The sequence below is a fragment of the Ahaetulla prasina genome, chromosome 1, assembly GCF_028640845.1.
Source record: "Ahaetulla prasina isolate Xishuangbanna chromosome 1, ASM2864084v1, whole genome shotgun sequence".
Lineage (NCBI taxonomy): Eukaryota > Metazoa > Chordata > Lepidosauria > Squamata > Colubridae > Ahaetulla > Ahaetulla prasina.
Genome location: NC_080539.1, coordinates 370,502,523 through 370,527,207, shown reverse-complemented (window position 1 = coordinate 370,527,207; position 24,685 = coordinate 370,502,523). Strand labels below are relative to the sequence as shown.

The following is a 24,685-nucleotide window of genomic DNA, read 5'->3' as shown; positions in this document are numbered from 1 at the left end:
TATGTCTTTCTATCTGTACATCTATCTATTTATCTATCCATCTATCTATCTCCTTAATTTACAATCATTAATTTCGTGGAAGAGCCGGGGTGGTGCAGTGGTGAGAATGCAGCACTGCAGGCTAACTCTGCCCACTGCCAGAAGTTCAATCCTGACTACTGGCTCACGGTTAATAATAATAATAATAATAATAATAATAATAATAATAATAATAATAATAATAATAATAATAATAATAATAATTTAATTTTTATACCGCCCTTCTCCCGAAGGACTCAGGGCGGTGAACAGGCAGATAAAATAATACAATACATTTCAATAAAAAACACTATTTAAAAAACTTATTCAATAAAGCCTAAATTTAAAATACAATACAAAATATAAAATAAACCCCAATAAAATCCATGTTTAAAAACCCTATTAAGCCAGTCCTGCTCGGAAGAATAGATATGTTTTAAGCTCGCGGCGAAAGGTCCAGAGGTCAGGAAGATTTTTTATTTATTTATTTACATTTATATCCCGCCCTTTTCCGAAGACTCAGGGCGGCTTACAGTGTATAAGGCAAGTTGTCGAAGTCCTGGGGGAAGCTCATTCCAGAGGGTAGGTTGACTCCATCCTTCTGAGGTCGGTAAAGTGAGGATCCAGATTGTTGTGGGCAACATGCAAATAATGCTTCTACATTGTAAACCACCCAGAGAGCGCAGTAAAGCGACATGAGGTGGTGTATATAAACCTAAATGTCTAGCTATGCCTTTGGGGCACTCTTCAGTGGTCATGAAACTGAACGCAGAAGCCAGCTCCTCTATCAAAAACATAAAAAAAAAAAACTCTATAGTTGCTCAGTTTGGAATAAATTGTGATCCTGTCACCCTTACATCTGTAGCAAATCTACTTTGAGTTTAATCGCCGCAGAAAGCGAGTGTCTGTATTAAACAAAACCTGACTTTGGATGAGGAAGCATCTAATTTCACGGTCCAATTTTTAATGGCTAATTTGCATTCCCATGTCGGCGATGTGTGAGTATGTGAAAAAGACCATGCAGGAGAGCAGCCCGCACGAATTCAAGAGGCGGGCATCCAAAGATCGAGCAGAGGTAGTCCTCGACTTACGACCACAATGGAGCCCAATGTTTCCGTTGCTAAGTGAGACACAAGTGAATTTTGCCCCATTTTACAACCTTTCTTGCCATGATCATTAAGCGAATCACTGCAGTTGTTAAGTCAATCACACAGTCGTTAAGTGAATCTGGTTTCCTTGTTGATTTTGCCGGTCAGAAGGTCACAAAAGGGGATCACGTGACCCCCGGGACAGTGCAATTGTCATAAATGTGAGTCAGTTGCCAAGTGTCCAAATTTTGATCACATGACCATGGGGATGACTATAATGGCCGTAAGCATGACGATGGTCGCAAGTTGCTTTTTTCAGTGCTGTTGTGACTTTGAATGGTCACTAAATGAACAGTTGTAAGTCGAGGACTGCCTGTAAAATTGGCTTGGGAATGATGGGCGTGGCCTCTACTCTCCCTTCCTTCAATGGACGATGGACCCAGTTCAAGCGAGCTCCTGTGGTCCACTTCAGACCCGCCCCTTAGAAACTGAGAATCCTAAAATCTTAAAAACTGGGCAGTTTTTCAGCAAGAGGCAGAAATTAAATTTAACAGTTCACACCACCGATCAAGCCAAGCGTACCTGTCCATCTCGATCTGGCATCATTCTTGAACTTTCTCTCCTAGAAGGAGAAAAGGAAATTATGCGCCACACATATATATATATATATATATATTTGTTTTCTGAGGTTTTCACGGGTGTTTGTATATAGGTCTTTGGTTGTTCGGGTTTTCTCCCGTGTAAAATTGGAAGTGTCTTGGCGACGTTTCGACGAAGTCTCATTCGTCATCTTCAGGCTTCAGCTTCGTGCTTCTGGGAGCAACTCCCAGAAGCACGAAGCTGAAGCCTGAAGATGACGAATGAGACTTCGTCGAAACGTCGCCAAGACACTTCCAATTTTACACGGGAGAAAACCCGAACAACCAAAGACCTATATATATATATATGTATATATATTTATCAGAAATTAAAATAATTATGAAGGCTTTTTTTAAGTTTTTATTTTTTAAAATATAAACATATATAAACACAACATTCCATCTTCCCTGTAACTGTCGTCTGGGTGCAAAGATTTCTGTGCAATAACCATCAAAATTTACAATCTCATTCATTACATTGATATTAATTCTCTCATCTTACAATTGTAGTATATTAAACAATTGAGCTTCGTAAACTTAACTCATTTTTCCCTCTTCGCGTATCTTCTAATAAGAATATAAGAATATTAAGCATAATAATCATAATAACAATTATACTCTTCTTTAGTCTCCTTCTTTTACTTCCAACTTCCATTTTTATTCTCTAACCATTGATAATATAATTCCCATATCTTATAATATTCAATTTGTTCTTTCTCTTTCTTCATAATTATGAAGTTTGGACAATTCCAGCCTTCTTGACCCCGTGCAGAAAAAGTATAAATAGGTATCTTTATAAAGGGGGGATGCCTTTGTTGTCTACCTTGTCGATGAATAATAGTTAATACCAATTGGCACCAATCCTAGTGATTTTCCCCTCCCCAAAACATGCGCCAGGATGACCATGATGAGATGAGGGTTTAATAAATGTATGGCCACCTTGATTCTCTTGGATGTGTCAGTCATTTTTTAATTTCTCTACAGGACTTTGGAAACCATGGGTGAAACAGCTTCAGGAGCAAACTTGTTCCTGGTTCAGTTTGTGTTTTGAGAGCTTTGAGTTACTTACCTGTCCCCGAAGTGGTCGTGGTATCGGCCACGATCTCTGTGGTCGAAGCTGTGGAAGCGATCTTGCCGGCTGAAGTCCGAATGGTATCGGTCATCCATGGCCATCCGCTTTGGTTCCTGCCAGTAGCCATCGTCACGCCTGCAAAGAGTTCAGATTCAACAAGTTATCAGCGCTCCGGTTCCAGACAGATCTGGGTTACCATTTTAGCAATTTATTTATATACGAATTTATTGATTAGATGTTTAGCCTTTATTAGCCCTTTTGAGTAACTCAAGGCAGCCAACGTACGTAATACTCTTTCCTTTTTCTCCACAACACTCCTGTGAGGTGAGTTGGACTGAGAGAGAGGGCCTGACTCCAAGTCGTCCAATCAGCTTTCATACAGAATAACAGAGTTGGAAAGGACCTTGGAGATCTTCCAGTCCAACCCTCTGCTCAAGCCATTCCAGACAAACAGCTGTCCAGTCTCTTCTTAAAAACTGATGGTTGTCTCAAAGGTGCTTTTTCAGGAGGCAATTGGATTTTCTTGTTTTTCATTTGAAGATGTTTCGCTTCTCATCAAAGAAGCTTCTTCAGCTTCTTGAACGTATTCAAAGAAAAAACGAGAAAGTCCAATTGCCTCCTGAAAAAGCACCTTTGGGACAACCATGACCTGAGAATCTCTACAGACTTTCAGCTATATAATTTGGGATGAACACCCTTTGGGAGTAGGAATGGATTTGCAGAGGGGAAAAAAACTGCAGCCTACAGGAACCAGCAGCACCACTCAGGTGGCCCTGAGGACACAAATAAACCTCCAAGTGTTTCAGATAAAGGTTTCCCTCGCACATATGTGCTAGTCGTTCCCGACTCTAGGGGGCGGTGCTCATCTCCGTTTCAAAGCCGAAGAGCCAGCACTGTCCGAAGACGTCTCTGTGGTCATGTGGTCGGCATGACTCACACCAAAGGCGCACGGAACGCTGTTACCTTCCCACCAAAGGTGGTTCCTATTTTTTCTACTTGCATTTTTACGTGCTTTCGAAAATGCTAGGTTGGCAGAAGCTGGGACAAGTAACGAGAGCTCACCCCGTTACACGGCAGCACTAGGGATTCGAACTGCTGAGCTGCCAATCTTTCGATCGACAAGCTCAACGTCCTAACCCCTGAGCCACCATGTCCCTGTCCAAGTGTTTCAACGACCCACCAAAAGGCTGCAAATGACCAGCTGTCTGCAAGAGATATAAATCCTTCCATTCCCCCACTTTCCTGTCAGAGCTGAAGAAGCTTCTTGGAGGAGAAGCTAAACGTCTTCAAAGAAAAAACAAATAAGCCCAATTGCTTCCTGAAAAAACGTACCTTTGGGACAACTATGACCTGGATGACTGAGAATCTCTACAGATTCCAGCAATGGAGCACCTACAAATTCTGGGGGCAAGTTCTTTCACTTGTCAGGTGAACCTATTTCTAGGTTGATTAGTTTCCAACCATTGCTTCTTATTCTGACTTCAGGTGCGTTGGAGAACAGCTTGACTCTCTCCTCTTTGTGGCAGCCCCTCAAATATTGGAAGACTGCCATCATGTCACCCCGAGTCCTTCTTTTCATTGAACTAGACATACCCAATTCCTGGAACCGTTCTTCGTATGTTTTAGCCTCCAGTCCCCTCATCATCTTTGCTGCTCTCCTCTGCACTCTTTCCAGAGTCTCAACATCTTTTTTACATCGTGGCGACAAAAACTAGATGCCATATTCTTAGCAACGCATTATCAAGCAGTATTAACACTTCACGTCATCTTGATTCTATCCCTCTGTTAATGCAACCTAGGACTGTGTTGGCTTTTTTGGTTAATAATATTAGGGCCAACAGATGCAGGATTTGACCAGAAAGAGCAGGGAACAAAATGTCCCCAAGGTAGAAAGGTTACAAAAACACACAGGGCAGTTACAAAAGCTCCGAGTCTAACTTAAATGGCAAGACCCGCCAGGCACTGCCTTACAAGCGGACTCCCTCTCACCGTCCGTCATGGTAAGGTCTCCGCAAGGACGATCGGCGGTCCTGCTCGTAGCGCAGCTGCTCGTGCTGTCGCCGTAACTCTTCCCGCTCCCAGTGGATGCGCTCCTGCTCCCTCCGCCGCTCCTGCTCGATGCGCATCCGCTCCCGCTCCAGCCGTTCCCGCTCCATCCGCTCCCGCTCCAGCCGTTGCCTCTGGAAGTGCAGCCGCTCCCGCTCCCTTTGTAGCCGCTGCCTTTCATCCCATTCGTTGGTCTCCTGCGAGTGCTGGTCTCGGTCCTTCCGCTCCCGTTCCCTGTGTTCACAAATGGAAAGGTTTGCATGGGGAAGACGGCAAGGCTGAGGGTTAGCGTTCCCCAAATTGTTGGCTTTCAGATATCAGCGGGGAACGATGGGAACTGGTGCCCGCTCTCTGGAAGATACTATTGCCTCTGCAATGGGTTTGTAGCAGAGTACAGGTAGTCCTCGACTTACAACAGTTTGTTTAGTAACTGCTGAAGTTACAACGGCGCTGGAAAAAAAGAGACTTATGACCGTTTTTCACACTTATCACTGTTGCAGCCCCGTGGTCACGTGATCAAAATTCAGACATATGGCAACTGACTCACCTTTATGACAGTTGCAGTGTCCCAAGGTCATGGGATCCCCTTTTGCAACCTTCTGAACAGCAAAGTCAATGGGGGGGAAGCAGGATTCACTTAACAACCGTGTTATTGACTTAACTGGAGTGATTCACTTAACAACTGCGGCAAGGAAGGTCATAGACTGAGGTAAAACTCAGATTAAATGTCTTGCTTAGCAACATAAATTTTGGGCTCGGTTTTGGTCATAAGTCAAGGACTACCTGTATTCACGTTTTCTCAGATTTAAGGTCTACGTTTGGCCTTGAGTGACATGTGAAGGACCATACTCCGAGAACAGAACAGGATTAGTCCATGACTTGCAACTACGTGGAGTTAAAGCGATGCTGGGAAAAAAGTGACTTATGATCATCCTCACACTTACAACCGTCACAGCGTCCCCACGTTCACATGATCAAAATTCGGCTGCTTGGCAACCAGCATGTCTCTACAACGGTTGCAGCATCCTGACATTACGTGATCACCATTTGCAACCTTCCCAGGGGGCTTCCAACAAGTAAGAACCATGCGGGGGTAAGCCGGATTCACTTAATGACCGTGTGATTTGCTTAACGACTGTGGCAAAAAAAAGTTCATAAAATCAGGTGTGGTTCACTTAACAACCATATCGCTTAGCGACCAAAGTTCTAGTCCCAGTTGTGGATGTAAGTCGAGGACTAATTATGGAGCCTTTGAAATAGTTCAATTAATTCAACACATTTTGGGTGCTGAGAAACAACGAACATGGGACGAGAATAGGATCTGCTAAGATCTGGATTGAGTTGATCTCTTTCAGAGTCGATCTGAACAAAATTCATGCGTTAAGGTAGCTCCAAAGAAGAACCAGGCGCACTCAAGAACAGAGCTTGTGAAATCCCAAATTTAATGGACCGGAAATTCTTGCTCTAAAGAACAGGTCTCCAACCTTGGCCACTTTTAAGACTTGAGAACTTCCAACTCCCAGAATTCCCCAGTCAGCATAGCTGGCTGAAGAATTCTGGGAGTTGAAGCCCACAAGTCTTAAGTTCTGCTCCAAAGTGATAATGAGTTAAATCCAAGCTTATTTTCAAGAATCTAAATTCTAGCCATGGCTAGAATGTGAACTGTTGACAAACCATTCTGGAGGACAACGACAGAGGCCTTCTATGTCGGAAGCGGTTGTTCTGAATCTAAAACCAGGCAAGGCCTTGGGGATAAAGATAAGTAAAGGTAGGAAACATTATTTTTTTTCCCCACTTAAAAGTATGAAATTGATTTGTTTATAGCTCCTGCATCTGATCGTGGAGAAATTCCAAGTATTACTAAAAAGCAATTAGCTAGATATAATGTTAAGAAGCAGTTATGCTGTGGCCGTTTAGATTTAATTTTGTTTAATGGCATGGCTGGTATTGCTTTTTCACATTGCTCCGTTGTAATCTAGGACTTTATTACGAAGGGGAATTTTTTTTTTCCTTTTAATAGGAAAGGAGGAGAAAAGACACGTGAATCTAAATTGTAGCTAGCTTCAGTAACTTTTAAAGCATTAATTTTAATTAGCTTTGCTTGTAGAAGAAATTATATTGATTGACAATAGCTTTACACTTACTGGTTTATCCTGCTGGATTATAAAATGTATTTTTATTTTGTATTCTTAGGGCAAATGCTTCAGACATACCATTGTAGTCATCCTAGATTTAAAAACAGATCTGCTTTTAAGACTTTTCTTGCCACAATCTCAACTCAGGGGTTACTCTCTGTGCACTCAGTGAAACATACCAGGATAGAGGACATTTTAATACTTAAATGTTAATGCAGGTAGTTGGCAACTTACAACGGTTTGTTTAACGACTGTTTGAAGTTACAAAGGCTCTTGAAAAGTGACTTACAATCGTTTTTTCATACTTATGACCATTGCAGCATCCCTACGGTCAAGTGATCAAATTCAGGCACTTGGCAACTGGCTCATATTTATGAAGATTGCAGAATCCCGGGTTCAAAGCAGGGAATTGTGAGTTCAAGTCCTGCTTTAGCCATGACAGCTATTGGGTGACTGGGCCAATCAGCAGGAGACGGCGATTCTAGTCCTGTCTTAGGCATGAGAGTTGGTTGAGTGACTTTGGGCCAATTACCAGCAGACACTAAGTTCTAGTCCCGACTTAGGCATGAAAGCCAGCTAGGATGGCCAATCACCAGGAGATGGTGAGTTCTAGTCTCACCTTAGGCATGAAAGCTGGCTGGGTGAGTTTGGGCCAATTACCAGCAGACAATGAGTTCTAATCCCCCCGTAGATCTGAAAGCCGGCTGGGTAACTTTGGGTCAGTCGCTCTCAGTCCAACCCATCTCACAGGGTTGTTGTTGTGGGGAAAATAGGAGAAGGAAGATGGGTAGGATAGGTTCACAACCTTGAGATATTTGTAAGTATAATAAAAATGTGATATAAATAAATAAAATGAAATTTTTTTAAAAAATCCAGCAGGCTGAATCCACCTGCCTTGATTAGGAGAAACGAACGAAGAGAATGTGAGTACGTCAAATGAACGGAGAGTTGCAAATTTGGAAAGGAATATTTAGGTCATGGAGGGGGAGAGAGAGCGGGAAAGGCTTCTTCCAACATTAATAATTACGTGTCATATGCAGGGGGGAAAAAAGACCCCTGACAACATTTAATCAAGAGAAAGAGCTCCACCAGCCCGCTGACGTACGATCCATTCAGTGGGAAAACGCACCGCGCGCTCCTACATAATAAAGAGCCCTTTAAAATATCTACTTGGAACAAGGAGAGAAACATGGAAGATTTCACTCAGCAACTGAATTACGCCCAAACAGAGAGCAGAGCCGGGGAGGAAAGTGACAGCTGCATAATAGATCATGTCAACGGAACGCAGATTCATGCCAGGATAATCCACTCTGACTGTGGCAGGGAGGCAGGAGGGTTTCAAAAAAGGGGGGAAAGAGCTCAGCGTCGGACGGGCGCCTGCTGAGCGACGACAAGGACACATGAAAAACTAAAAAGGGTTTTGAAAAACCCGTCCAGCGCTAGACAGGTAACACAAGGCAAGTCTTCCGTCCATTTTTGAAGTGAGCCAAGAATGGCGACCTCAGCAAACTTTTTTTTCCAAGGACTCCGAGAGAAGATCAAAGCGACCAAAAGAGCTGCCAGACCAACTGGCAGCTCACCAGGCGAATGACGGGTTTCAAACAGGTTGTTTGTTCGCAGGGGTGCCCAACCTTGGCCACTTTTAAGACAACTCCAAGCTACTAAATATGAGCCACTTGCCAAGTGTCTGGATTTTGATCCCATGACCCTGGATGTCAGATTTATGTATCTGCCATTCTTCAGGGGAAGGGGGGATTTTTAATCACTTTCTTTACTTATTGCTTTCTTCCCCATGTATCTTGCATCCTGCAATTTATTGATTTATAACCTCTAGCCTGCTTCCTAAGCGCCCTGGCATTTTTCGCACCTTTTGGGGAATATTAAGGGGAGGGAGGGCCATGGGTGGAAGATGACCCTGAGAAAGTTCCCTTATGTTTTTCTCTCAGAGCGGCCCAACAGCTTCGCACCTGCGGATTGGCTGAATCCGCATTGGACTGTTGGGTGGGGTTTCTAATTCCTTTATTCTAACTGTATGGCCTGAGGGGACCTCAGAACCTGCTTTCCTTTCGCCCTGCTATCACCCCGTTCAATAAAAGGTTCCTTTTGAAATGCCAAGTTTCAAGAGTCTTTACTTTCTTGAATAAGGGAGAGAGGCCAGGCCTTATAGTAGGGCTGCTGCCACAATCCCAAAGTGTGAAAACAGGTCATGTCACTTTTTTCAGCGCCGTTTAACTCGGAACGGCCACTAAATGAATGGCTGCAAGTCAAGGACTCTACGTAATTTGGCATGCCAAGATATGAAATTAGGCTAATGGTAAAAGGTTTGTGATTTTTGGAAAGAAGAATGTTCTTTCCAAAAAAAAAAAAGAAGAAGAAGAGCGGGGGGTCGGAACGTGGCGAGGGAGCCAACGTCAACCCACCTCCTCCGTTCCGTCTCTCGGATCTCTCGCTCGCGTTGCCTCTGGCGTTCTCGCTCACGCTGCTCCTTGATTTTATCAAAGGACAGGATGTCTTGCTTCTCTTTGCTCTCCGACTTGCGGTCCTGGCTTTTGATGCTCTGAAGCGAAGCAGAAAAGAAGGTGGCTAGAGTAGCCATGTAGCGCATGCGTTTTTTTACTCTCGGGGCCTTCAACTCCCAAGCACTGCAGGTTCAAGAGGGATGGGAGGCAGTGAGGAGCTGGATCCCCAAATGGGAGAGAGGGTGTCCCAGAGGAAGATCCAGGTATTACGTGTGAGAGAAAGAGGGTAAAGACAGCCCCGCCCTAGTAGTCCCAAAGGTGCTTTTTCAGGAGGCCACTGGACTTTCTTGTTGTTTCTTTTGAAGGCGTTTTGCTTCTCATCCAAGAAGCTTCTTCACCTCTGACTGGATGGTGGGGAATGGAAGGATTGATATTCCTTGCTGACAGCTGGCCATTTGCATCCTTTGAGAGGGTTCTTGAAGCACTTGGAGGTTTATTTGTGTCCTCAGGGTCACCTGAGTGGTGCAAATGGTTCCTGTAATCTGCAATTTTTCCTCTGGAAATCCATTCCTAACTCCCACACCATTCCAAGGGTGTTCATCCCAAATTGTACAGCTAAAGGTCTGTAGAGATTCTCAGTCATCCAGGTCATGGTTGTCCCGAAGGTGTTTTTTTCAGGAGGCAACTGGACTTTCTTGTTTTTTTCTTTCGAAGATGTTTCTACAACAAGAAGCTTCTTGGACGAGAAGCAAAACATCTTCAAAGGAAAAAAACAAGAAAGTCCAGTTGTCTCCTGAAAAAAACACCTTCGGGGCCAACTATGACCTGGATGACTGAGTATCTCTACAGGACCCTCCCAAGTAGTTCTCAGAGTATATTGTAGACCAGTGGTGGCCAACCTTGGCAACTTTAAGACTTGTGTACTTCCAACTCCCAGAATTCCCCAGCCAGCCATGCTGGCTAGAGAATTCTGGGAGTTGGAAGTCCACAAATCTTAGAGATTGGACACCCTTGTTTGTTGATGTAGAATAGAGGGTTCAGTCTGGCGAGATTTTGCCCACAGGGTTGAAACAATAAAGAACTCATCTTGGAAAAATTACCACGTGCCATTCTTGGTTTGGAGCCTGACGCTCAGTGCCTTTCAGCATTTATAGAGGAGCCGCCCAAATTCCATGGGGTAAAATCCATCTGTGGTGCTCCCATAATTCATGAAGCCATAGAGTTCATGACTGCTCCTTGGCCCTCCCTGCTCAAAATGAGCAGCCCACTTTAGATGGGGTGACCTTCACATTTTGGAGGGCTCCCATAATCTGGAGCCAAGAAAACCAGTCCTGGCATTATGGCCTGTCCCAACTGCTCTAGCAATTTTCAAGTTTAAAGACTCTGCCGATCTCAGCTGAGGGGCGGGATCCTCAAAGGCTTTTTTTTTACTTTTAAAGGCTGTTTTCAGCTGAAGAAAAACCGGTTTTTAAAAGTAAAAAAAAAACCCTCTGCTGATGGTGCAGCTCAGCAGAGGGGGGCGGGCAGGGATTTTTGCTACCGATCCTCCGAACCAGCAGCCGCCATCGCTACCGGATCGCGCGAGCCGGTCCGAACTGGGAGCATTTCACCCCACCCTCTGGAATATCATCCCCCTCCCCTCCCCAATATGAGATTCATCCACACACACACCTTTTAAGAGCCTTTAAACCTGACTTTAACAACTACCCTGGGGCCCTTATGGGGACATTTTGAAGGTGGTCAGTAGCCTAGTACAATATCTCACCTCCATCCCATCTATGCATTAGTTTTTTTATCCATTTTAATGGTAATGTTTTATCTATCTGTCTGTCTATGTAATAAAGTCTGTCTGTCTATGTAATAAAGGTGAATATTTGTAGCTCAAAGTTGACATGAGGGTTCCTTGGTGCTGTCTGAGCTTGCTTGTTTTCTTGCAGACATTTCATTACCCAAACTAGATAACGATCCAACTAAGGAACATCATCAGTGCCAGAAAAGAGCAAATCCCACGATCCCTTTTAATACTGATGTCACCTAGTTTGGGTAATAAAACTTCTGCAAGAAAACAACCAAGCTCAGAGAGTATAAAGGACCACTTATCCATCCATCCATCCAATTTCTATAGCCGCCCATCTCAGCAAATGACTCGGGGCATCTCACAATTCAAAAACATATATTAGCTGTTAATGTCTGACCTTTTAATCCTGTAGTTGTTTTATTCCATTTATCTATCTATTTATTTATTTACTTACTTACTAAACTCATATGCCACCCATCTTGCCTAAGGGCGACTCTAGGCAGCTTACAATCAATAAAAGTGATAAAACATTACAGTAATATTAATGCCAACATTGACTTTTAAAATTAACCAAGTTGGCAAAGAAGGGAGGAAGATACATGTGGGAGGAGGCGGGGGCTTATTTTAGGTTTATCTTAATTACGACACTGTCGCTTGGTAGAGACAGACAGGTGGCATACAAATTTAATAAGTAAATAAATATATTATCATTTCACCAGTTTTGATGGAAATCCACTTCCCTGCCTCAGCTTGAAAAGCAGAATTATAATAAACGATGCTTGAAAAGTTAAACTCTGGACCCAAATTTCATCAGCTAGGAAGGCGGAAATAATAATGGACGTGGTCTTGACCCTCTCCAGCTTGTCTTGTTTCGCAGACCAGAAGTAAAACCAAAGACTTACTCTCTCTTTGGAGGTGGATGCAGTTTTCACGCTAATCACCGGCTCCCCTTTGCATTTGTCCATAACAACCGTCCGCTCGGTTCCTCGGCTTCCTAGAGTGGCATAAAATGACACCGTAGGACAGTGTTTCTCAACTTTTCATACGACATGATCATTTGTTTACAGAATTCATGCATTTGTGGACGTCACCGGCTGGGGAATTCTGGGAACGGAAGGCCAGGCATTTTGAAGTTGCCGAGCTTGAGAAACGCTACCCAAGGAGATGCTTTGGATCTCCAGAAGTGTCCAGAAGGCAGATAAAAGATTTCAAATGCCAAAGAACACATTAGAATAGAATAACAGGGTTGGAAGAGAACCCTGGAGGTCTTCTAGTCCAACCCCCTGCTTAGGCAGGAGCCCCTTACACCACTTCAAACAAATGGTTATCCAATCTCTTAAAAACATCCAGCGTTGCAGCATTCACAACTTCTGGAGGCAAGATGTTCCACTGATTAATTGTTCTAACTGTCAGAAAATTACTCCTTAGTTCTAAGTTTCTTCTCTCCTTGGTTATTGTCTTGCCTTCAGGTGCTTTGGAGAATAGCTTGACTCCCTCTTCTTTGTGGCAACCCCTGAGATATTGGAACACTGCTATCATGTCTCCCCTAGTCCTTCTTTTCATTAATCTAAACATACCCAATTCTAGAAACCGTTCTTGATTATATGTTTTAGCCTCCAGTCCCCTAATCATCTCTGTTGCTCTTCTCTGCACTCTTTCCAGAGTCTCAACATCTTTTTTACATCGTGGCGACCAAAACTGGATGTCGTATTCCAAGTGTGGCCTTACCAAGGCCTTATAAAGTGGTATTAACACTTCACGTGATCTTGATTCTATCCCTCTGTTGATGCAGCCTAGAACTGTGTTGGCTTTTTTGGCAGCTGCTGCACACGGCTGGCTCATATTTAAATGGTTGTCCACTAGGACATTCACATGAAGGAATCGGCTCACCATTAGCCCTGAAATGACTGTATGACTGTAACTTTGTTGCTGGCAATCCTTATGATTTATACTGATATATTGACCATCAATTGTGTTGTAAATGTTGTACCTTGATGAAGGTATCTTTTCTTTTATGTACACTGAGAGCATATGCATCAAGACAAATTCCTTGTGTGTCCAATCACACTTGGCCAATAAAAAGTTCTATTCTATTCTATTCTATTCTATTCTAAAAAATCATATTCCACCAAAAGTTTTCATTACCTGATTTAACAGATCGTGAACGTCCAGACGACCCATTTTTCTGCTCTTCCGTTCCTTTATCTTTCTTTTCATCTCCGCTGTCTTCTCTTTGAGAGTCTTCATTTTTGTCGGTTTTTTCTTCCTTAAGGTTGAGAGATCTACAAACACATCAAAACAGCAGCTGAAGCTCTATCTGTCATATGTTGCAAGTAGAAATTTATCACTTTGATCTCAGGAGGAAAAGAGCATCGGGTGATGACTTGCCAAAGTACAGTAAAGGTGGCGTTCAGATCTAAATCTGAAAAACAGCATGAAGGGTACCAACCCAATCTCCCTCATACAGGTAGTCCTCAACTTACGACCACAATTGAGCCCAGAAATTATGTTGCTAAGCGAGACAGCTGCTAAGTGAGTTTTGTCCCATTTTACCACCTTTCTTGCCACGGTTGTTAAGCGACTCAACTGCAGTTGTTAAGTTAGTAACACATTTGTTAAGTGAATCTAGTTTCCCCATTGACTTTACTCGGCAGAAGGTCACAAAAGGGAATCACGTGGAGAGTGCAACCGTCATAAATACGAGTCAGTAGCCAAGTACCTAAATTTTGATCACATGACCTTGTGAATGCTGCAACTGTCGTTAAGTGTGGAAAATGGTCGTAAGTCACTTTTTTCAGTGATGCTGTAACTCTGAACGGTCACTAAACGAACCGTTGTAAGTCGAGTCACCGTTCAAAGTTACAACTACACTGAAAAAAGTGAACTATGACTGTTTTTCACAGTTACGACCGTTGCAGACCATCAAAATTCAGAGGCTTGGCAACTGACTCATATTTAAGACAGTCGCAGTGTCCCAGGGTCACGTGATCCCCTTTCACGACCTTCAGATAAGCATAGTCAGTGGGGGAAGCCAGATTCACGTAACCACCGGATTACTAATTTATCAACTGCAGTGATTCACTTAACAACAGAGGCAAGAAAGGTCGTAAAATGGGGCAAAACAAATGTCTCGCTTAACAATAGAAATGTTGGGCTCCATTGTGGTCTTAAGTCGAGGACTACTTGTCATGCGGTCCAATTCCAGTTTATCCCTGTGGCCGTACTGACCACAGCCTGGTTGAACAAGCTGCGATTAAAAGGTTTGCTCTCTTTAGAAGAGAGCCGCCTGAGCGCTTCAGCAAAAACAGATGACGAACAGTCCTGGTTTCTTACTTTTCCGATTTGGAGTCGGTAGAATGCCGCCTGTCTTTTTCCTTCTTGCTTTCACTTTCTTTCTTCTCGGGTAACGTTTTTTTCCCAGCAGGTTCGTTTTTGGCCTGGAATCAGACAAGGAAAAGGGGTTGATTTGGCGTCTGGTTTAGAAGAGCGGGAGAAAAATAAAACGGCAAGCAACCTTCTCTTGTTCGGAACCGCAAGCAGGATGAGGCGGGGGGAAGGAAAAGCACAGTGCAATCATCTCCAAATGCTCCATAAGAAAAATCAAACGTAAGAGGTGGAGGAATAGGGGAAGGTTAAAATCCTTCTCCGGGATGTTTCTTTTGATCTTAATGTGTGCTAAAATAGGAGTCTCCAACCTTAGCAACTTTAAGACTTGTGGACTTCAACTCCCAGAATTCTCTGAACTCTGGGAGTTGAAGTCCACAAGTCTTAAAGTTGCCAAGGTTGGAGACCCGTCCTAAAATGTATGCAGAATAATTTAACACTGTGGGGGTGTCCTTGGTGCTCTCTAAACTAGGTTGTTTTCCTGCAGACGTTCCATGACCCAACTAGGTAACACCATCAGTGCTAGAAGGGAACGTGGGGTTCGCTCCCTTCTGGCGTTGATGAAGTTCCCGACATGGATCATGAAACGACTGCAAGAAAACAACCAAGCTTAGAGAGCACCAAGGACCTCACAAGTCGTCGTCCTCCTCCTCTCCATAAACCTCACCGCTTTCTAGCACTGATGTTACCTAATTGGGTCATGAAACGTCTACAAGGAAACAACCAAGCTCAGAGGATACCAAGGACCCCACGCTCCCACCCCCTCCTCCACTCCACAAACCCCACTCCCTTTTAGCACTGATGATGTTACCTGCTTGGGTCATGAAAACATCTGCAAGAAAAAAATAACCCCTGCAGTTCAACCCTGAACTACAAATACTCTCTTTATCAATAGTTCAGCAGAATAACAGTTCACCAATGTTCTGCTGGTAGAGCTGGATCGAAGTAATCACTTAGACTGGTTTTCCTCAACCTGACGACCTCCAGATAGGTTGTGTTGTGCCTCACCCTCCCTCCTCTCCTCAGCCGGGCCCCTCCTGTCGCCTCCCGGGCCTGCTATCAGATTCAGAGTCTGATAATGAAGAGGAACGGCCTGGCATGCCTCCAGCCCCCAGCCTTGGCCCCATGCCCGGACAGGATGTCAGGAATGAACAAACAAACCTCACTCCTACAGCGTGTGAGCAGGGAGCCAGCCACGTGCTGGAATTACCAGCAGCAAATCCAGAGGAAGGGAATTCACAGTGGACGGATCCCCGCTTCCGGAGATCTGAGAGGCGACGTCAGCAGAAGGAAGGGAGGGGCAGGCCTGGATAAGTGCTGAGTCATGGAGCCACACCCCACAGCCTATATAAAGGATCAGCTTGAGTCAAGCAACTTTGAGTCAAGCAAAGTCTCCTTTCGTTTGCTGAAGTCACAACTTGGATTCCTGCCTGCCCTGAAAAATCTGAAAGGTATTTGGCAAAGCTGTAGAGGCTTCATGGCCACGCTTGACACGGACTACCTAGACCCGGTCGTCGGAGGGGGAGGGGGACACGACAGGTTGGGACCAACACTCCCAGAGTTCCTCACTGGCATAACAGAGAGAATTCTGGGAATTGAAGTCCCAAAGAATCTGAAAGATCTCAGGTAGGGAAGACTATTTTGTTGTGGCTGGTTAAGAAGTTATCACCATGGCCAGGGTTCATATGCCATCTAGGGCTGAGGGACCCATCTCTGGACCTTCCAGTCTCTTTCCTATCACTGCCATCTTATCTGCTGCATGACCCTTTCCTGGCTGGGACTGATGTTGGTTCCTCTCCTGGATGGGAATAAAGTAAGTCCTCAACTTACAACAGTTCATTTAGTGACTGTTCAGTTACAACAGCACTGAAAAAAGTGACATACGACCATTTTTCACATTTACGACCGTTACGGCATCCCCGTGGTCAGGCAATCGGAAGTTCAGATGCTTGGTAGCTGACTCATATTTATGACTGCAGCGTCCCTAGGTCATGTGATCAACTTTTGCGACCTTCTGACGAGCAAAGTCAGTGGGGGATGCCAGATTCACTTAACAACCGGGTTACTAATTTATATCGCTGCAGCGATTCCCTTAACAACTGTGGCGAGAAAGGTCACAGAATGGGGCAAGATTCGCTTAACCAACGTCTCCCTTCAGCAGCAAAAACGTTGGGCTCAATTACAGTCGTAAGTGGAGAACGACTTGTACATTTGGATTTCAGCGCTGATGCAAACACTCACTCTTTCCACAGAAATCATCTTCCCGTGTAGTTCCGTCCTGTGGAGGTGGTTGATGCACTTGGTGGCTTCCTCAGACGAAGACATGGTGACGAAGCCGTAACAGCGGGCCCCGGGGCTGCGGGCATTTGTGACTACTTTTGCACCTACCACCTTCAAAGAGAGAGAAACGAACAAGATGAGAAACATTGGTTGGGTTTACACATCTAAACACTACTAGCTGTTGTTTGTTTGTTACCTTCTGGGAGATAGCAATAGCACTTATATATATACCGCTTCGTACATGCTTTGCAGCCGTCTCTAAGCGGTTTACCGAGTCAGCCTCTTGCCCTTTCAACAATCTGGGTCCTCATTTTACCGACCTCGGAAGGATGGGCAGTTGAGTCAACCTTGAGCCCATCAGGATCGAACTGCCAAATTGCTGGCAGCCGGCAGTCAGCAGAAGTAGCCTGCATAATGACTGCACCACCACAGAGATGTAACATGTAAATCATGGCTGAGGAATTTTGGGAGTTGAAGACCACAAGTCTTCAAGTTGCCAAGGTTGGAGACCCCTGATATAAATGAAGACTCAATCATCCAGGCCAAAAGTATCTAAAAAGGTGATGTAACCTTCTGGGAAGAGGCTTGGCAGTATCCAAACCAGAATAGGTAAGATTATGTAATAGCTTTATACCATATAGTATCAAATTTGTTAACTCTCGGGAGTCTTTTTTCCGCCATGTATTCTAAATCAAGGGTCTCCAACATTAAGACTTGTGGACTTCAATTCCCAGAATTCCTCAATCAGCCATGCAGGCTGGGGAATTCTGGAAGTTGTAGTCCACAAACCTTAAAGTTGCTGAGGTTGGAGACTTTTGTTCTAAATGGTCTGTGCATCTGTGTGTGCGTGTGTGTGAGATATATATATATATATATATATATACACACACACACACAGAGTGGGGGAGAATATGTTTATGTATGGGGCATGTTTAGATATGGATATATATATACATGTATGTTTGTTTAAGAGCAGGCATCACAATGTCATTTTTTACCGTATAGTGTTTTCAAAAAAACAAGTGACCATAAAGGTTATCTTATCTTTATTTAGCCATGGCTTATTAACTAAACCATGACAATCAGCTACGCTTTGAATCAGTGGTGAAATCCAAATTTTTTTACTAGTGGTTCTATGGGTGTGGCTTGGTGGGCATGGCAGAGGAAGAATATTGCAAAATCTCCATTCCCACTGCAGTCTGGGGCCAGCCAGAGGTGGCAATTGCCGGTTCTCCGAACTACTCAAAATTTCCGCTACCGGTTCTCCAGAACCTGCTGGATTTCACTCCTATTTTAAATCCTGTTTTCAAAGCCATAACCCATTCAGTGTGTTGTGTTTACTCCATACAGCAGGTCACATTATGGTTTTGTATCATGTGTGGAACCATCCACTTCTTGCAGACATTTGTGGCTGTTCAGTCGCTAAGTCGTGGCTGATTCTTTGGAACCCCATGGACCAGTAGTGGGATTCAAATCCCGGCGCTACCGGTTCGCTCTTGGGAGCACGTGGGCACATGCTCTCGCCGAGCATGTAGTGCTTATGCGCATAAGGTTCTGCACATGCGCAGAGCATTTTTGATGACTTCTGGGCGGGTGGGCGGAGCCTTCCGCCGCCACCACTACCTGTTCGCCCAAACCAGGGCAAACTGGTACCAACCCACCCCTGCCATGGACCATAACACACACCCCAAAAAATAATAAAAAGCATTTTATTGGCAAACTTTAAAATTGACAGGAAGGACATTTTTTTTGACATCTTGATCCCCCACTAATCTTGTAATTCCTTTTTGTTATGTAGCATGGAATTAGGAGCTCGATGACTGAACTAGATTAACTGGTTAACTTCTCAAGACACAATTTGCAAGGGAATAACTCTGCAAGTATCACATAAATCTGTCAGTGAGCATCCTTCTGTAGCTAAGGCAGATGAATAAACCCCCCCCCCCCCAAATCACACTTAAATAAAAATATGGAGCAACAGTGGCCAAAAACAACCCTTATGTAGGGTCCTCTTTTTTTCTCTTTTCAAATTTAAAATTACTACTTTAATCAAAACATTTATCTGGCAATATTGAGCTGACAAAAACTTTTAGCATACCATTTTACTTCTATTCATCTGCCAATATGGCATCTCTAATAAAATGGAACTTTGAGGAACTTCTAGCCGCGGAGTCTTCTTTCGTTGGGGGTGTTATTGGAACCCTGACACCTACCTTGCCATATTTACTAAACAGGTTCTTCAGATCAGTCGCTCTGGTCGAAGAGGAAAGACCACTGACCCACAGATTTCTGCCAGAGCTAGGAGTGGAGCGACCTATATTTGGGGGAGGGGGAAGGGAGGGGAGAGGAGACATCAAACATGACAAGGCACTCTGGGTTGAAAAATCCCTCCCAAATATTAAGCAGATTTCCACACACGCACTTCACAGACTGTTTCTATTGCTCCCCTCTGGGAGGAAGTTTCGAAGTATTTCGAGCAGGACTACCAGATTCTGAAAGAGTTTTGTTCCCTAGGCCAGAGGTCTGCCAACGTGGCTCTTTTTAAGACTTGTGGACTTCAACTCCCAGAATTCCTCAGCCAGCAAAGTTGGCTGAGGAAGTCTGGGAGTTGAAGTCCACAAGTCTTAAAAGAGCCAAGTTTGCAGACCCCTGTCCTAGGCCATCAGTCTGGTAAACTCTCGGGATTCCTTTTTCTCGCCATGTACATGTACACATCCGAACTAGACTGCGGTGTTTCTCTGTGTCATAATTGTGTGTATATGTGGATACCGTGTTTCCCCAAAAATAAGAGCCTGTCTTATATATTTTTTTTTGAACCCTGAAATAAGCGCTTGGCCTTATTGCCATGTGCTCAAAAGCCCGATCGGGCTTATTATCAGGGGATGTCTTATTTTGGGGGAAACAGGGTATATGCATAATGGTTACCTTTTGAGAGCTGAATGCAACAAAATTTCATTTTAATGTATGCTGATTAGTGACAATAAAGTTCAATTCCTATTCCATCCTATCCTATCTCATCCCGTCCCATCCCTATTCCTATTCTAGTTTTGTTCTATTCATCATTTTTAAGGACTTTTGAACTTCAAATGGTCACTAAAGGAATGGTTGCAAGTTGAGGACAACCTGGAGCTATATGCATATATATATATATATGGCCATAAACCTACCCTTCTCATCTTTGGAAACACTTTTAGCCTCTGCATTCTCATTTGAGCTAAAGACGAGAAAGAAAAAAAAGATAAGAACATTATTCAACCAGAAAAAAAGCCATCTGGAAAATGAACAGGCATGACAATGGGTGCTATGATCAAATACCTACCAGAGAAAAACCAAAAAGAAACAAAAAAGAAAAAAGAATTATCCTTTACTAGGGAAGGGGCACAGTGGGTCTTTTAAAAAAAAAAACCCAAAGGAAAATCTCCGTTGACCACCAGAGAACTAACTGCTAATCAGGAATATAAAGTTAAGAATGCAAACCTTTTGGAAGATGGAGATGATTATATATATGTATAAATATATATATATATATATATATATCTTTCAACGCTTTAAGGAAAAAAAACAGCCAAACGTTCTCCTATGGAAACGAACTGTGTAAAGACAACTTAAAAAAAAAAAAAAGAGAAAATCTACATTGAAGGATAAGCTATCGTCTCGTTGGGGCCCTCGGCAGTGGGGTGGGGGTGGGGTTTGACTGGAAGGCATCACAGCACGTTTTTGGCATTCATAAATAACCAACGGGCGAGAAAAAAAGACAGCATCTGGTCTAAAACGGAGAGAAACAAACCTCGTGTTCTGATCACCACCCTCTGGGGCAGAGGACTCTCTAGTGGCAGAGGGCTCCTCCTCAACATTAGCCTTCACTTCCATCTTCTCGGCCTCTGGACTAACCACTTGAGGACCTGTGTCCGATTCCGCGGTTTCCTCACTACAGGCTTCCAGAGTCTGGGCTTCTTTGCTACTCTCACCACCTCCACCTCCACCTCCACTCCTGCTCTCTACTGCTAAAGAGTCCGAGTCCAGTTTGTCTTCCTCAACTGTCTGCTCGCTCGGCTCCCCTTTGGCTACCACTAAGACCTTTGAATCGTCCTCTTGATTCTTGGCCTCAGCAGGGCCTGATTGGTTGTCTGTATCTACAAGGTCTTCGTCCGAGTGGGCGGGAGAGGCGGCAGCCAACACGTCTTCTTCTTCTCCTTCTTCTTCTTCTTCCTCCTCTTCCTCCTCCTCCTCCTCCTCCTCCTCCACGGCTTCCTGTTTGCCCGGGCATGAATTATTCGTTTCCTGCGCCTGCTCAGCTTCGGAAGTGTCTTCTTTAAGAGGCTCAGATTTACAAGTGTCACCCAAAATGTCGAGCACTTTCTCATTTTCTATGGATTTAACAGGAATAGAATGGCACAAGGTTTAATCACCAGGGAAACATAGCAAAGACAAATGCCGGACGGGCATGGCTGCCCGACTAACACCGAGAGCGTAGGGCTTAAAGGCTAACACAGAGATTGGAAAACCCTCTGGGCCAACCAACATTCACACGCCTTAAAACCAACTGCAGTCTAACACGGCTATCAGAGCAGGGCCTGAAAGAGAGAAGGAAGAATAACCTTTATGCACAATGCTTCCGGGCGTGATCCTTGGCTATCTTCACACAACTGCGACGCCTTTCCAATTCTTGCTGAGACTCGCTTCCAAGCGCGGGGGGTTGTGCGTGTTTGTGCAGATGGGAGCGGTGCTTTTCAACTGTTCGGCTTGCGGGTTTTACCAATATTCTTTTAAGGAGACTAAGTCCACATGTGAACACCGGAAGAACTTTGGAAGTGGTTCGAAATACGTTTGGAGTCCAGAAAGCAAAGCGGAAGGCCTTCCGTGACCTTCCGTCTTCAAGTCTTCGCGTAGGCACTTAAAAAAGATTGGATCCCTGCTTTGACATTATTCAACTGCACCTCTCTAGCCAAAGTTACTGTCCCAAAGCCCTGAGCGATATCACAGGATCTGCTCGGCACGTCTTAACGGCTCCTGTATATGTGGGGCCTGGCCTGCTCCCCGGTGAAGGGATCTTAAGCAAAATTATCGTCTCGTAAGTCCGATTACTGTGCGATAAGAATCGAAGGTGCTCCCGCAGATCTGGTGATATGGCCAGAATTTCCAATCTCTGTGGCTTTTTTCTTTTGGAGGTGTTCTGGACCGTGCACCAAGTTAGAATAATGGACTACGGCTACTTATGGGATAAAAACCAAAGAGAGAGTAACTAAAGGGACTGGTGTGCGAGATTTAGTGGAAAATGCACAGGAGGGGCAGAAGGTTTTTTTGAAATACAGTACCTGATTCCAAAGGAAACTCGTCAAGCTCCTATTAAGAATCACAAAAAAAAGGAGTCAGGGGTCATCTGGCACGTGTGATTATTCCATTATTTATATTTTTGCACCTTACCCTCCTAGTCTTCTGTTGCAGATTCTTTGGTGCTCTCTGAGCGCGGTGGTTTTCTTGCAGACGTTTGATAACCAAACTAGATAACGTCATCAGCGATAGAAGGGAGATACCCCCCATTCCCTTCCAGCACTGATGATGTTACCTAATTGGGCAATGAAACGTCTGCAAGGAAACCACCAAGCTCAGAGAGCACCAAAGAATCTGCAACAGAAGACTAGGAGGTTAAAAGTTACCTGGGACCCCACAGTTCAAACCTGAGCTACAAACATAGGTAGTCCTTGATTTACGGGCACAATTCAGCCCCAAATTTCTGTTGCTAAGCAAGACAGTTGTTAAGTGAATTTTGAGATCTTTCTTGCCGCAGTTGTTAAGTGAATCACTGCAGTGGCTCAGTTTAGTAACACGGGTGTTCAGTAAGTCTGGCTTCCCTAGTAATTTCGCTTGTCAGAAGGTCGCAAAAGGGGATCGTGTGACCCCGGGACACTGCAACTGTCGTAAATACGAACCAAGTGTGTGAATGTTGATCATGTGACCATGGGGATGCTGCAATTGTTGTAAGTATAAAAAACGGTTATAAGTCGCTTTTTTTCAGGGACGTTGTAACTTCGAAGAGTTGCTAAATGAACTGTTGTAAGTTGAGGACTACCGGTAGGTAAAATTAGTCTCCTGATTTTAATCCCCTCTGGCTTCATACTAATTCAGTGATGGCCTGGAGGCAGAAGTTACACCACCACCTCTCAGCTTGTGTGCGATGCTTACCCTGGCTCACCATTTTCCTTCTTGTTGTGGTCCGTCAGCAGCCTACGGAGCTGGCAACGGAGTCGGACAGCAATGAGGCTGAGGTGAGGCCAGGGCCATCGGGAAGTGAGGTGCGGACTCCAGAGGCTCCAGAGCCTGATAGTAGTGAGGCAGAGGAACAGGAGGAGCCTGTTCCTAATGCACGCATGAAAAGAGCAGCCAGGAGGCAAGATCAGCTCAAGCAAGGAGGACGACTCGGGAGTAAGGCCAAGAGATGATTGGCCCCCTCCCACAAGGCTTAATAACAGACCAGCACCGGCATTTGAGCTTTGCCGGAAAACAATGTGGTAGCTGCGTCTTCTGCTCCGTCTTCTGCTTCGTGTATGTCTTTGTTTTTGTGGCTTCTGGACATTTGCCAGGAAGGGCCTTTGGCAGTTTGCCTAATTGGACTAAGGTTTGTTAGATAACTGAGGAATTTGTGTTGGGAGGCATCTGTTTTACTTTGAGTTGAACAACGCTGGGAATGAAGTAATTCCCAGCTGTTCAAATAAAGATTGTTTTTCCACGGACTAAGTTTATTACTACCTACTTGGGCCTGAGTCACAACACTTCTATACCAGGGGTCCCCGAACCCCCGGTCCATGGACGGGCACCGGGGTGTGCATGCCAGAAACCAGGTTGTGCAAACAAGCAAAGCCCCATCCATGGTATGCAGACAACACGTGCAACTACACCCCCTCCGGGTCCATGGAAAAACCTGTCCCCACGGAAATTGGTCCCTGGTGCCCAAAACGTTGGGGGGAGGGGGCATATTCTATACTACAACAATGTCAATAAATGTATTTACAAGTCATCCTCCTCGTTATGATTATTGTACTACCCCACAATTACAAGATCACAATTCAGGCATTTGGCCTCCAGCTCACAATTATGATGGTTGTTGCATCTTGCAGTCACATGATTGCGACCTTCCCAGCCAGCTTCCGAAAAGCCAAGTCAACTGGGGAAGCCAAATTAGCTTATTAATGACTGAGCGATTCCCTTAACAACCAGATGATTCGCTTAACAATGTGATAAAAAAAGATTGTGAAACCATGTCTGTTCACTCACTGAATGACATCACATAGCAACCAAACTCCAGTCCCAATTGCATTCGTAAGTGGAGGATTCCTTTAATGAAACCCAAACGTTTTCTGCTATTGGCTACTTAATTTCAAAGTTGCTTTTTGATAACTTGCATGTCAAAAGAATTGTTTGGGGCACCTGGAAAAGTTTCTGTCAAGGAGACTATGAAGTTGTTGCGAGATTTCTGAATACAGGTTGTCCTCAATTTATAACTGTTCGTTTAGTGACCGTTCAGTTACAACAGCATCAAAAAAAAAAAAAGAACTTAGGACTGTTTTTCACACTTTACGACTTTTGCAGCATCCCCATGGCCATGTGAACAAAATTCGGATGCTTCGCAACTCATAGTTATGACGGTTGCAGTGCCCTGGGGTCATGTGATCACATTTTGTGACCTTCTGACAAGCAAAGTCAATAGGGAAGCCAAATTCACTTTAACAACCGGGTTACTAATTTATAAGTTGCAGTAATTCACTTAAC

At 44.3% G+C, this 24,685-nt stretch overlaps 1 protein-coding gene across 3 annotated transcripts in view; it reads right to left on the bottom strand.

The window, feature by feature from the left end:
• LOC131188341 (scaffold attachment factor B1-like) overlaps window positions 1-24,685 on the bottom strand; it is a 41,868-nt gene that overhangs the window by 4,052 nt on the left and 13,131 nt on the right. For all 3 annotated transcript variants that reach the window (XM_058163557.1, XM_058163556.1, XM_058163558.1), the window contains 12 exons: window positions 22,234-22,261; window positions 20,706-21,285; window positions 20,086-20,132; window positions 19,132-19,232; window positions 16,880-17,029; window positions 14,588-14,691; window positions 13,400-13,536; window positions 12,157-12,248; window positions 9,418-9,554; window positions 4,806-5,096; window positions 2,814-2,951; window positions 1,689-1,728 (listed from right to left, as the gene is read on the bottom strand). In XM_058163557.1, coding sequence (XP_058019540.1) covers window positions 1,689-1,728; window positions 2,814-2,951; window positions 4,806-5,096; window positions 9,418-9,554; window positions 12,157-12,248; window positions 13,400-13,536; window positions 14,588-14,691; window positions 16,880-17,029; window positions 19,132-19,232; window positions 20,086-20,132; window positions 20,706-21,285; window positions 22,234-22,261 — 1,845 coding nt within the window. The remainder of the gene's footprint in view (window positions 1-1,688; window positions 1,729-2,813; window positions 2,952-4,805; window positions 5,097-9,417; window positions 9,555-12,156; window positions 12,249-13,399; window positions 13,537-14,587; window positions 14,692-16,879; window positions 17,030-19,131; window positions 19,233-20,085; window positions 20,133-20,705; window positions 21,286-22,233; window positions 22,262-24,685) is intronic.